The 11,129-nt window shown below is 38.9% G+C and overlaps 1 protein-coding gene across 1 annotated transcript; it reads right to left on the reverse strand.

Annotated features, from left to right (window-relative positions):
• Positions 1 to 58: 58 nt before the first annotated feature.
• LOC101156278 (uncharacterized) lies at positions 59 to 10,907 on the reverse strand. Its single transcript, XM_004077671.5, has 5 exons — positions 10,584 to 10,907; positions 5,187 to 5,316; positions 4,782 to 4,984; positions 4,327 to 4,561; positions 59 to 2,469 (listed from the first exon to the last, which is right to left on the reverse strand). The coding sequence occupies exons 1-5, from the start codon at positions 10,641 to 10,643 to the stop codon at positions 2,306 to 2,308; spliced, it is 792 nt and encodes a 263-aa protein (XP_004077719.2). The 5' UTR covers positions 10,644 to 10,907; the 3' UTR covers positions 59 to 2,305.
• Between the last annotated feature and the right edge of the window lie 222 nt (positions 10,908 to 11,129).

Here is an 11,129-nt window from a genome sequence, read left to right on the forward strand (position 1 = left end):
TGCACACAATTCACAATATATTGAGTCATTTAATCAAATAAAAACAGCAACAGTCACATTCACATGAAAGTCAGATTCTTTATTCAGCAGCAAACCTCACAAGATTTCCCACTGACATGCAAGAATTGTCCAAATCTGAGTCCCATCGTAAGGTCACGCTCGCCTTTGAGCGGCAAGTCCGTGCAGGCCGACCTGCACTTCTGTCACTCTCCACTCTGGCAAGGACAAAGTTTGATTTCTTAAAACAAGGAATGGTAACTTACTTCTGATCATAAATTCAGTCATAAAAGGGGGCCTTTATATTGTCTTATATTAAAATAGAATATAACTAACACTTGTAAAATGTAGAAAAAACTATGAATAAAGGATGATATATCACCAGAAAAGGTAGCAGGATGCAAAGATATATTTCTGTACAACACTGCACAATCCTAGGTTTAGATCTAGAGTGTGTAAGGATAACGTGTATTTGTATAAATTACTGCAAATAAAACAATAAAAAGGTACTTTCTCAAACCAGTTGAATTGCAAACAAGTGCTGTTTATCTTCACCCTCTGTGGGTTTAGGGAGAACTTTGAAAAGTTTCCTAAAACTCAGTGTAGCAGAAAAGTGGAGTCTAGAACCAACACTTGTGATCTTCTACAGCTCAAAGCCAAGAGCCAAAAGCATGGCACCGATAGAATGATAGTACAGACAAAAGAAAACACTGTGAGGCACTGAAGACTGAAACAGTCATTAAATATCTACAGTGAGTCACAGTGAGATGATGACCACATCTTTGGTCCCAGCACAGCCAATGGGGAAGTTAGCACTTCTACTGTGGTACCAATGCTACAGGAAGGATTGTTTTTCACAGAGACAAAGTATCAATAATACTGCAAAAAAAGGAATGCCATTTCAAACTTAATGTAAATATTTTCTAGAGAAAAACATAAATAATTACTGAAGAAAATTGATCTGAAGTAATAAGGTGTAATTAAAACTATTTTTGGTACGATACTTCAATAAAAAATTAAAATACAGTCACCTTCTGTAATGCAGTCTCATGACATTACAGAAGGTGGGAAGTTCCAACTTTCAGACACGTAGAAAACACCAGTCTAAGTATTTCTGCGTTTGTCATCGCGCTTTTCCTGTTTCTCCCTTCACACGCTTTTGGCTGCTTGAGGTAAAGTCTGAAAATCAGGGAATAATAAAATTAAAAAAAAAAAAACTGCTTTTCAGTAGGTTAGTTGATAAAATTGAATGATCCTATTGAAGCCGAAGGTTAAACATATCGAAAAGCAACTGGACTTCTACCTCTGACCCTGCTCTGTAAACTCAAACATTTGACTTGAAACCCGCTTCTACAGCCACATGCAACGGACCATCAGAAAGGAATGTGCTCCAGCTGCCATCAGAAAGAGCAGTGGTCATTTCTTTGGGTTCTGAATTATAGACATTAGGATCAGCTTAACCTGCGCCGCATGCCTGCAGGGCTCTGTCCCCAAACAAAATGATCCTGAAAATGCTCCAAAGATTTAAGCCTGAGAGACTTGAGCTGAAGCATCTGAAAGATAACAAACCCAAAATCTCTGCAAAGCTGAAAGATCATCTCTACACATCTTTAAAAAGTTACAAACATTACTGACAAAAGACAAATCAAATACAATTATATTTGGCCAGTTGTGTAAGTGACACATTTCGGAGAAGTACCTGCAGAGTAGCAGCAATACTTGACTGCATATGAAAAGACACTTATTATTTATAGGACACAAAAATATTCATTTGAGCAAAGAAGCATTTAGAAAATGAAATGTAACAAGTGATAACACGCAGTGACCTTAAAGGTAGTAGAGAACCCTCCGTTATTGTAGTCCCAAATAAAGTACCATTTCAGGAAGAAGCTTTCAAACCCTCAAAAAAGGGACAACAAACTTCAGTGTGGTCCAGCTTAAGAGCGGTACAGTGGGTCTGACAGCACAGTGTTATCAGATGTTTAACGTTAACAACTTTCCAGAGTAGAATTGAACAAGTCCACTGTGTTACCGAGGAAAATCTCATAACAGCACTTCATGAATTAATGGTTTCGCCAAAGTCCTTCTCTGGTAAAGAAAAGAAAAGACAAAAAAGCTTTTGTTGTAATTAGACTTATGACCCTGACAGGACAAACGCTGATAATCATGTAGGGCAACAGAATGAGGAAAGCAGGAACGCCAAAGACACAACTGTTTGGTGAAGTTGAGAAAAGCAAAGGTGTTTGACTTCAGTCTTCATAAAGGGAATCACTGTAGCTGCTCCTCTACACTGCTGTTGCGGGTCGGTTCAGGCGTAGAACTCTTTGGTAGGCGCTTTGTGATAGCCAGTGGCAGAGAGCTTCGTGTCTCCCAGGTCGTAGCTTCCTTCGTCTTTCTTCTTCATGCGATAAGCCAGGAGGAGGAGGAGGAAGACCGCACAGAGGAATCCAACCACACCACATGCTATCACAGCTGAGGAGAAAACAAGGAAATATTCTTTGCTTGACTCACATTAGGAAATGTTCCTAAATAGTTCACCAACTTTGCTTTTTGATTAAAATGATAGTGAAACCTTTACAAGGCTTGGTTTTGTCAAACCCGTTTTAAAAGGTTGAATTGAAGCTTACATCAAGTTTATTCAACTGTGTGTGAATGAGTGTAATATTCATCATAAATACACTTCAAGTGTGAGAGACAGAAAAATGTACAAAACGTTATTCAGAAAATCACACTGTCTGATATTTAAAGGGCCTATAACATGCTATTCTAAAGACTATATCCATGTATATAATATATATATTTATATAGTACAGCACCTTGATCCCTGAGGCACTGGCGTTCACTCCGTGTGGGTGCCGCCTATTTCATGACATCATCCTAGAGTCGGCCTCGGCAGCGTGTCTGCGTTTGGCCCACGGTAACAAACAACATCCAAACTTTAGCACAGATGGATGTGCATATTGTGGAGCCTTATAAAAGTGTTCTTTCCGATCACCACCAGCAAAAAGTCTGTGTTTGCCGGGGGGGGGGGGGGGGGGGGGGGGGGGGGGTGCTGACAGCACAGCCCTTCTTCCTGGAAGGGGCTGTTCCTCACTTACCCACATCACAATGCCAGAACTCGCTCGGTTTGTGGGAGGGGAGTGCAGGTTTTTAAGAGCAATACTCAAATGCATAATTGGCTCAAAAAAGCTGATTTTTGCATGGTATGGGCCCCTTAAAAGAATTTACTTGTATAATGGAGCAGAAAATAAGTATTTAGTTTCAACAAAAAAGCAGTGATTCTGTCTGTAGACCTGAACAATAACTGGGATGAATTAAACTACCATAAGGAAGCTGCTTAATGAGAAGAGATCAACTTTGATTAGAAAATTGAAAAATACAAGATCACTGACAATCTCCCTCCACCTGGAGATCTATGTAAGATGCAGTGATCTTGAGATGAAGAAAAAGCCCAGAACCACACAGGGGAACTGGACAATGACTTCTGCAGTGCTTCAGTTCAAAGGTCCCCCTGCTTCATCCAGCACATGTCCAGGTCCATCTGAAGTTCTCCAGATGACCCAGACGAGGACTGGGAGAATGTCATGTGGTCAGATGAAACCAAAATGGAACTCTTTAGCATAAATGCCATTTGCCATGTTTGGAGGGGAAACATGTGGAGTTGCATCAAAAGAACACCAAACCCACTGTGAAGCATGGAGGTGGAAACAACATGGTTGGTGATTCCTTTCTACAAAAGGGACAGTGTGACTGATATGTATTAGAACCAGGATGAATGGGGCCATGAATGGATAGATTCTGGTTAAAAACCTCCTTCCATCAGTGAGAGCAGTAAGGATTAAACACGTCTGGATCTTCTGCAATGACAATGATCCCAAACGCATCACCCAGACAACCAGGGAGTGGCTACGTAAAAAGCATTCCAAGGTTCTGGAGCGGTCCAGCCAGTCTCTGGAGCGGTCCAGCCAGTCTCTAGTTTGTTGGAGTGCATTGTAGTCTCATCCAAAAAAAGAATCTGTGGATGAAGTTGAAAGTCTGTGTTTTCCAGCAACAACACCAAGACATCACAGCTCTCAGAAGATCTGTATGGAAGAATGGACCGAAATAGCAACTACCGTACTTTCTATCATTGAAACTCAGTATTGAGGTGAACTTTTGATTTTAACCAAATACTTATTTTCTGCACCATTATACAAATGAATTCTTTAAAAAAAAAAACACCAAACAATGTGATTTCCTGGATTCCTTATTGGTCTTTTTTAGTGGAACAACACACACAATGTTAAATATGTGAGCCCAAAGAAAACATTAAAAACTAGCTGTCCTTACCTGCCAGGACCTCTGTCCTCTCCCACAAGTTCTCAGAGGTTACTTCCATGTTGTTAAATTGACCCTTTTCGGCTGAAACGTCATTTTCAATTTCCTTGGCTGAGATTTTGTTGTCCAGATTTCTGTTGCTGTTGTCATTACTGTTGACTTTATTTGTGTCAGCAGCAGACGTTTCGCTGGCAGGTGTGCGTCTCGGAGCAGGACTGGTGGGGTCAAATGAGTATGTATCTGGCGTCTGGAATAAAGTATTTTTACACAATTAGACAGTGCATCTAACAGGACAGAAAAAGGCTGCAGTGAGTTTCAACACTAACAAAGCAACTTAAAACGCAAGGTCAAACACTGCATTTCCAATCTCTCGGAAAGTTTCAAGAACAGACTAAGATCGTCTTTGCTCAAAGTGTTAACAATGATTAGACTTTACGTAGGGTTTTGAATAAAATGTGCTTTTGTACCATCAATTCCTCAGCAGGCTTAAGGAAAACACTGTTATCCCTGCTTGTTGTTTGGAATACTTTGTCCTGGCTGGTTGTTTCTGTAGTTGGGGAGGTGTTGGGGGAGCCTGTCGTTGGCTGTGGCATTTCTTTGGAAAGTGTGGTCTGTGGGAAGTTCCAGACTCTCGTGAAGACTTTCTCATTCTCTGAGAGGTGCACGAAAGCTGAGGGGATGAGACCAACATCATCAATGATCAGAGGGACAACTGCTTATTTCTTTTTGACTTGGGTTAATAAATGAAATCAGAACATAAATGATTAAGAATGATGATTAGATGATTTAGATGACTAACAACTTTTGACTTGGAGGATATTGTTTCACGGATTTCAGAAACAACAAAGAGTGAGACACAGTTGTCTTCTTACCATAATCTCCTGATCCAGAGCCTGATCCATCGTCTTCCCCATCTTCATCATCAACAGGGAGGTCACCTGATGGTTGACCTTCTATATACAAGTCATCTACTGTGGAAAATGACTGGCAAAAGACACTGCTCTGAAAGACAGAAATAACAACAACAATAAGAATAAAAACCTACCAACAATAAAAATCTTAGTAACTCTAAGATAGTCTCAAATTTACGAAGTAAAACTGGAAAAATTAATGAATAAATAAAGCTATGAGGAGAAAGAAAGAGACATAAATGTACACTTGTAAAATTCCACCCTCTAATTGAGACCATGTGACCGTCCCAGTTCTAGAGTAATGCAATACCTCGCACAACTAATGATGTAAGCTGCCCAAATATGCCGGAGTGTGTAACACTGCTGCTGCTGCAGTGACTGGATCTGCAATGTGTGTTACAAACATGCCAACAACAAACGTGTCCATATTAGACCAGAACTGGATCCACTCCATGTGTTACGGCCGTAATCTGTGACACCACAGATTCAAATGGATCCATGTCAGTGTGAGAACAAGTGGAGAAAAGAGAAAGGGTTGTTTAGAGACAACACAGAATAGTCAAAAGGAGAAAACCGCCGACTTCATCTCTAACAAACTCCGACATGCTCCAGCAAACAGGAAAACAACCATCAAAGTGAAATCCTGACTGACAGTCTAGAGAGAAAAGATGAAGATCACTCATAAGGTGGTGTTAACACAGAGGAAGAGAGACGCACACCCTCTGCTATGAGTGAATATGGCCCATTGAGACTTGAAGTATGTCTGGTATGTATACTATGCTTCCACTAACACAGGTGCTGAGAGAAAGAAGACTGGAGAAAACAGGGGAAGACAAAGAGAAAGAGACCAGCACTGCTGTGTTAAACAAGTGAAAAAGGTTTCAATCTGAAGAGGTGGCTCAGATGGGCTTTGTTCCACTCAATGTTCACCATCAGAGGACTGAAAAAAGTTCTAAAATCGTACAGCATTGAACCTCTATGTTAATTGTAACTTCTTTATTTTAAACTCAAATGTGACCTTTTGATATTTTTGCAGATTTGGTACACAGATGTAGAGAGGACTGACTGCTTAAAGACTTGAGCTGTTTAAAGGAAACATTTAATTAAAAACCAATTGAGTGGCAAGCACTTCTTTTTTTAGCTTTAAGAAACAAAAAACCCTGTAATGTTTAAAAATGACAAGAGAGAACCTAAACTTATTCTCACAGTGTGATATAAGAGGCCAAAAATAATTTTTTTAAAAATAAATATCAGCATTTATTTCTAAAAACTCAAGGAAGACATCATGTCAACTCTGACAGAAACACAAAAGCATCTTTTATTTAGTTTTCAGGCTAGAATTGCAAAGCAGATGTTGCTTTTGTGTCAAAACAAAAATCATGAGCTTTTACCGTCCCTGAGACAAAACCAGAGTCACAGCATATCAGATATTGGATGTGCAGAGTTGGCTGCAGCAAGTTTGAAGACTGAACTTTTAAAACTGTTTAAATGTCCAGATTCTGCAGAGGAAGTAGGTCTTACTTAGGTTTCTAACCCAACTTCCACAAAAGGACAGATTAGATGACCTCATAAAGGACAAAACAAAAGACTGTGATGGATCTAACACACACATGATCAAACGTACAACATTGTGTATAGATTGAAAACAAAATCCCCTCTACACAAACACTGGATTCAGATCTTAAGACTAAAGGATTTTCTTGAACAAACACATGAGCAAAAGGTTATACAAAACATCTTTAATCTTTTCACTTACTTGGTTTAAAAGAATATCTCATCATGACTGTAATAGAGAGCTTAATACATGTAATTACTGTACTTCAAACTAATGATCCCATCGTTCTTAAAAACCTAACTATACTATGCTTCAGTATACTTCACCTTATGTTGTTCTATTGTAAATAAATGCACAAAAAATGGTGCAGATTTTCCCACATTCCTAAAAATATATCACATAAAAAAAGTTAGTAAAGTACACAGATGAGTTGAAGGTAAAGAAAAGTATTTCTTCAACAACAACAACAACAACAACAAATCACATTGCTTTATAATTAAAAAAGGGTTTTAATTATTTAATTATGAATTTATTTATTTATTTTTTCCCTAACTGAGGATATTTTTAAGAAGGTTTCTTAAGGAAACGCAAGTGGTTAGTAAACACCACACAGGTTTGAAGTTTTCCCCGTCAGCGGCAAACATCTCCAGTCAGTGGTGTCAAGAACGGCAGCCTTCCAAGTCTTTCCAAGACTAAAAACTCTTTTTTTTGTTGTTGTTGACCTTTTTGCCCCTTTTCCTGTGATAAATGAACTAACTACAGGGGTCAACGAGCAAAGTCCATTTTACATTAATAGTCACTCCAACCATCGTTCAGCAGCAGGCATACTATCACTAAGACTCCTCTCATCTCAGCACTGATTCCCACAGTCTCTTAAGACAAAATGGGTTAAGGTTTATTAAACTGAACAAATACTTTAAAGAAAAACAAGTTTTACACCAGAATTTCAACTGCATCACAAACAAACGTTCTGGGATTAGTAATCACCTAAAGTAAAAATAATATTAGTGTTTTCTGTCTACGTTGCAGCGCATCTGAGCTTACAACTGTTACAAAACCCAGAGAAAAACCACAGCCATAAGTTTGTTGGCATTAAAAGGCAGCTGGTGCACAGACAACATAGACTAGCAATCGTGCAGGGAAGTTTACATTTCAGCTCATGTCTTGAGCCTTGTTTTTACCCCTTAAGCCCAAATTAAGGCAGAAGTTGTGATTATCTCTCTGCAAAGTCTAGATAGCAGGTCTTCAGGCCAGAACACATCAATACTCGTAAGTGCACCAAAGTTAATGCAAGTCAGTCATTTTAGATGGGAAGAAGTCTTTGAACAATCCAACAATGACTGTGGATTTCGGTTAAGAAATTCCAACTAAGAACCTTTATTAATGTCGATAAACACTACCTTCAATCGCATAAGGTTGAAATTTCTTTGTTAAAAGTGTGGCGCAAAATCAAGGTTCTTTGAGTGTGATTGAGACCATTTCGGGCCACAGAGTTTACTGAAAGATGTGACGCAAAGCTTGCAAACATCTGGAAAATGTATGCAACATAAACACACCGTCTTATATTACAGTCTGCTTTGTGGATGCTTGGTCACAAAGGAGATTGTTGGCTCGGAACAGCTGGTTCATATATTTTCCAACTCTTTATAAAAGTAAAAAAAATAAAAATAAAGTGCATTGAGAATGAGTAATACTTAATCTGGGGATCGACTTTTGACATTCTTGTCAGCTGAGCTGACCGACAAAAATGTCTTAAACAAGCAACAGTGCAGTCAAAAGTGAGGTTGAGCAACAGCCAATAAAAACAGAGGGCCACTCATCATCACTGAGATAACTGTCCCATCAGTACACAATGATGTTTGGACAAAGGCTGAAAGTTACTAAACTTCTGACCCTTTAATGTCAAAATGTGTTTTTGTTGCTTCACAGCTGCAGAGATGCAGAAAGCAACAGGCTGAAAGCAACAGAGGCCCAGCTTATCTAAAATACACGGGATCCAAATCTGCTTTGGTTTCACGCGTTGATAATGTTAGGAAGACCTGCCTGCACAGAGATGGATAATGCTCCTTTTAAACTGCTGACACACAACGGAAAGGTCTCAACATTTGTGTTGCATCGGAAAAATTGTATCCTGAAAGAAATCTACCAGACTGCAAGGGAAAAAACAAAAGCATCCGCTGGCACGACGGCAGGCTCATTTCTGCGGGCTCAGATGGAAATAGTTCACATATTTTCCTCTTGTGTAGATTGAGATTGGAAGTCTAATGCACCACTAACAAAGTCAGAAAGGCAACACAGATGTGCGGCCTTCCATTAAACTGGTAACAAAGTCGTGACTAACACTGATAACTTAGTAATAAGTAGTGTTAGTATTCAGAGGCAGGTCAAACTGTTTGCAGGAAACGTCCGTCTTGATTTATAGTACGCCAACATGTGATGAAATAGCAGGATTTCTTATATTTACTGTATGACTTTAACAAAGTGCCTGAGGACATTTAAAAAAATGTATATTTGAAAAGTGTCACTCTCCTCTTGCTGTTGTTTGGTTAGAAGGGAAACTGCATGTGCTCCATGCAGTTTACATGCTTGCCTGGACTGGCCTGTGGGACTCGGGTGAGTCATGGATCCGGCAAATGACAACAACCAGCCCACATACTGTCAAAACCCCAGCGCCTGTTTCAACATACGTCTTTTAAGGCGTGAGTAACCACAGCAGAAACTGTACGGCTACATCAGCCAATCAGACAAGGCTGGTTTCAGCACAAGAAGATACCAGCAATTTAGGTTTGGAGCGGATTTTTTTTTTTTATTTGATAAAAACAAAATAATATTAATCAAATGGATAAGGGTAATAATTAATCTAAACCTTTGATACTGTTAAATGTGAGCATTTCTTGGCCCAATCCTAAATCTGAAAGCATGTCATTTTGGGCAACTGAACTCAAAACAGAGATGAATTTATACAGTTAAAAATGTAATTACCAACAGCACCACCCTGTCAGATTGCATCTATATTTTACAGGAAACACCTCATAAATCTACAATAATCTTTTGTAGAAGACCACCAGCCCTCTTCTGGGGTTTTTACAGCAAATAAATCAAGTAAGCAGGATATTGTTTTTCACCTTGATGACAACAGACAGGGCAGAGCTCCAGGCTGTCATTTCCAGGTGTTTGAGTGCGCTACCATGAACGCAGGCAACGTGAGACTTTATCTGGGTTTTAATAATGTCCATATAAAACCTGTCAGTCCATTCTCTGGCTTTTTATTTTTTCCATTTCTCAAAATATATTAATCCACAACAAAGGAGGACAAAAGCAGCCTGGACATGTCATGATGGAGGCTTTGGTTTAAATGTCAAGGCTGTGAACAGTGAAGAACAGCGAGAAAAGAACCAGACCTCCGAACACGACACCAAATGGAGCCAACAGATTTAACTTAGAAAAAAAAATACACAAAAAACACTCGGATTTACTTGAAGCTAACATTTGTTTGTGCTTTATTTTAAATAACTTTTTCACTTAGCGAAATCTTTCTTGTCACTAAACGGTCATTTGAAGTTGGCAAGAAAAAAAACGTATTTGTTATTTAACTTTGTTAATTGAGAATATTAACCAACATAGCTGCTAGCTAAACAAAAACGTTAACCGTTAAGCCGTCGTTTTTTTTCCTTAACGACTTTCAACGGCTTTAAATAAATATAACTCATCTTCAGAGAACAAAAAAATAAATATTTTTTTAATCGAGGGCTTCTAATAAGTGTTTAAAATATACATAAAAAAAGAAATTCAAATATACTTACTTTGGTGCTAAAAAATCCCATCGAAAGCGCGACGAGAAACAGCAGCCACAGATTTCTCATCTTCACGACCAGAAAAAGAAAAAAAGGGGAAAAAAGAACAGCGGCAAAGTAAAAAAGTCGAGTGTAAATGTATATAAAATAGTAATAAAACGTCCAAGTAGACAAATAAAATGGCTTGAAGCTTTGCTGAAGCTCTGGCGCTGATGTATTTGTCTAACGCGGTTCCGAAAAGATTCCCAAAACTCGAAGTTGTTTAGACTCTGGAGCAGTGCGTGGCTCAGCGATGACGTCAACACGGCGTGACGTTCATTCAAGAGGTAGGATGGACGGGAAGGGGCGGGGCGGGGATTAGTAAAAATAACAATGGACTGAATCAAGCCAGCACGTCCACTTTTTCATCATGTTGGCACATTTTTATAAAGTTTGTGCATTTCAGCTGTAACAGCCGAACTATATTGTGGACTGCCTTAAGCTAAAAGTTTGTATTTGTTTTTTTTTACCCTTTTAAAGTGACTTTTTCTGGATTTTAATTATGAAAATCTGGGA

This window comes from Oryzias latipes, chromosome 16 (genome assembly GCF_053564925.1).
Source record: "Oryzias latipes strain Hd-rR chromosome 16, Olatipes_Hd-rR_3.1".
Classification (NCBI taxonomy): domain Eukaryota; kingdom Metazoa; phylum Chordata; class Actinopteri; order Beloniformes; family Adrianichthyidae; genus Oryzias; species Oryzias latipes.

What these genes read in the sequence shown, in the direction of transcription:
- LOC101156278 (XM_004077671.5), bottom strand. Translation starts at nt 10,643, where the DNA reads ATGAGAAATCTGTGGCTGCTGTTTCTCGTCGCGCTTTCGATGGGATTT. An exon ending in AGCCTGCTGAGGAATTGATG is followed by an intron (nt 4,562 to 4,781) that starts GTACAAAAGCAC and finishes ACTTTATTCCAG; the next exon opens with ACGCCAGATACATACTCATT. An exon ending in GAGGACAGAGGTCCTGGCAG is followed by an intron (nt 2,470 to 4,326) that starts GTAAGGACAGCT and finishes TTTTCTCCTCAG; the next exon opens with CTGTGATAGCATGTGGTGTG.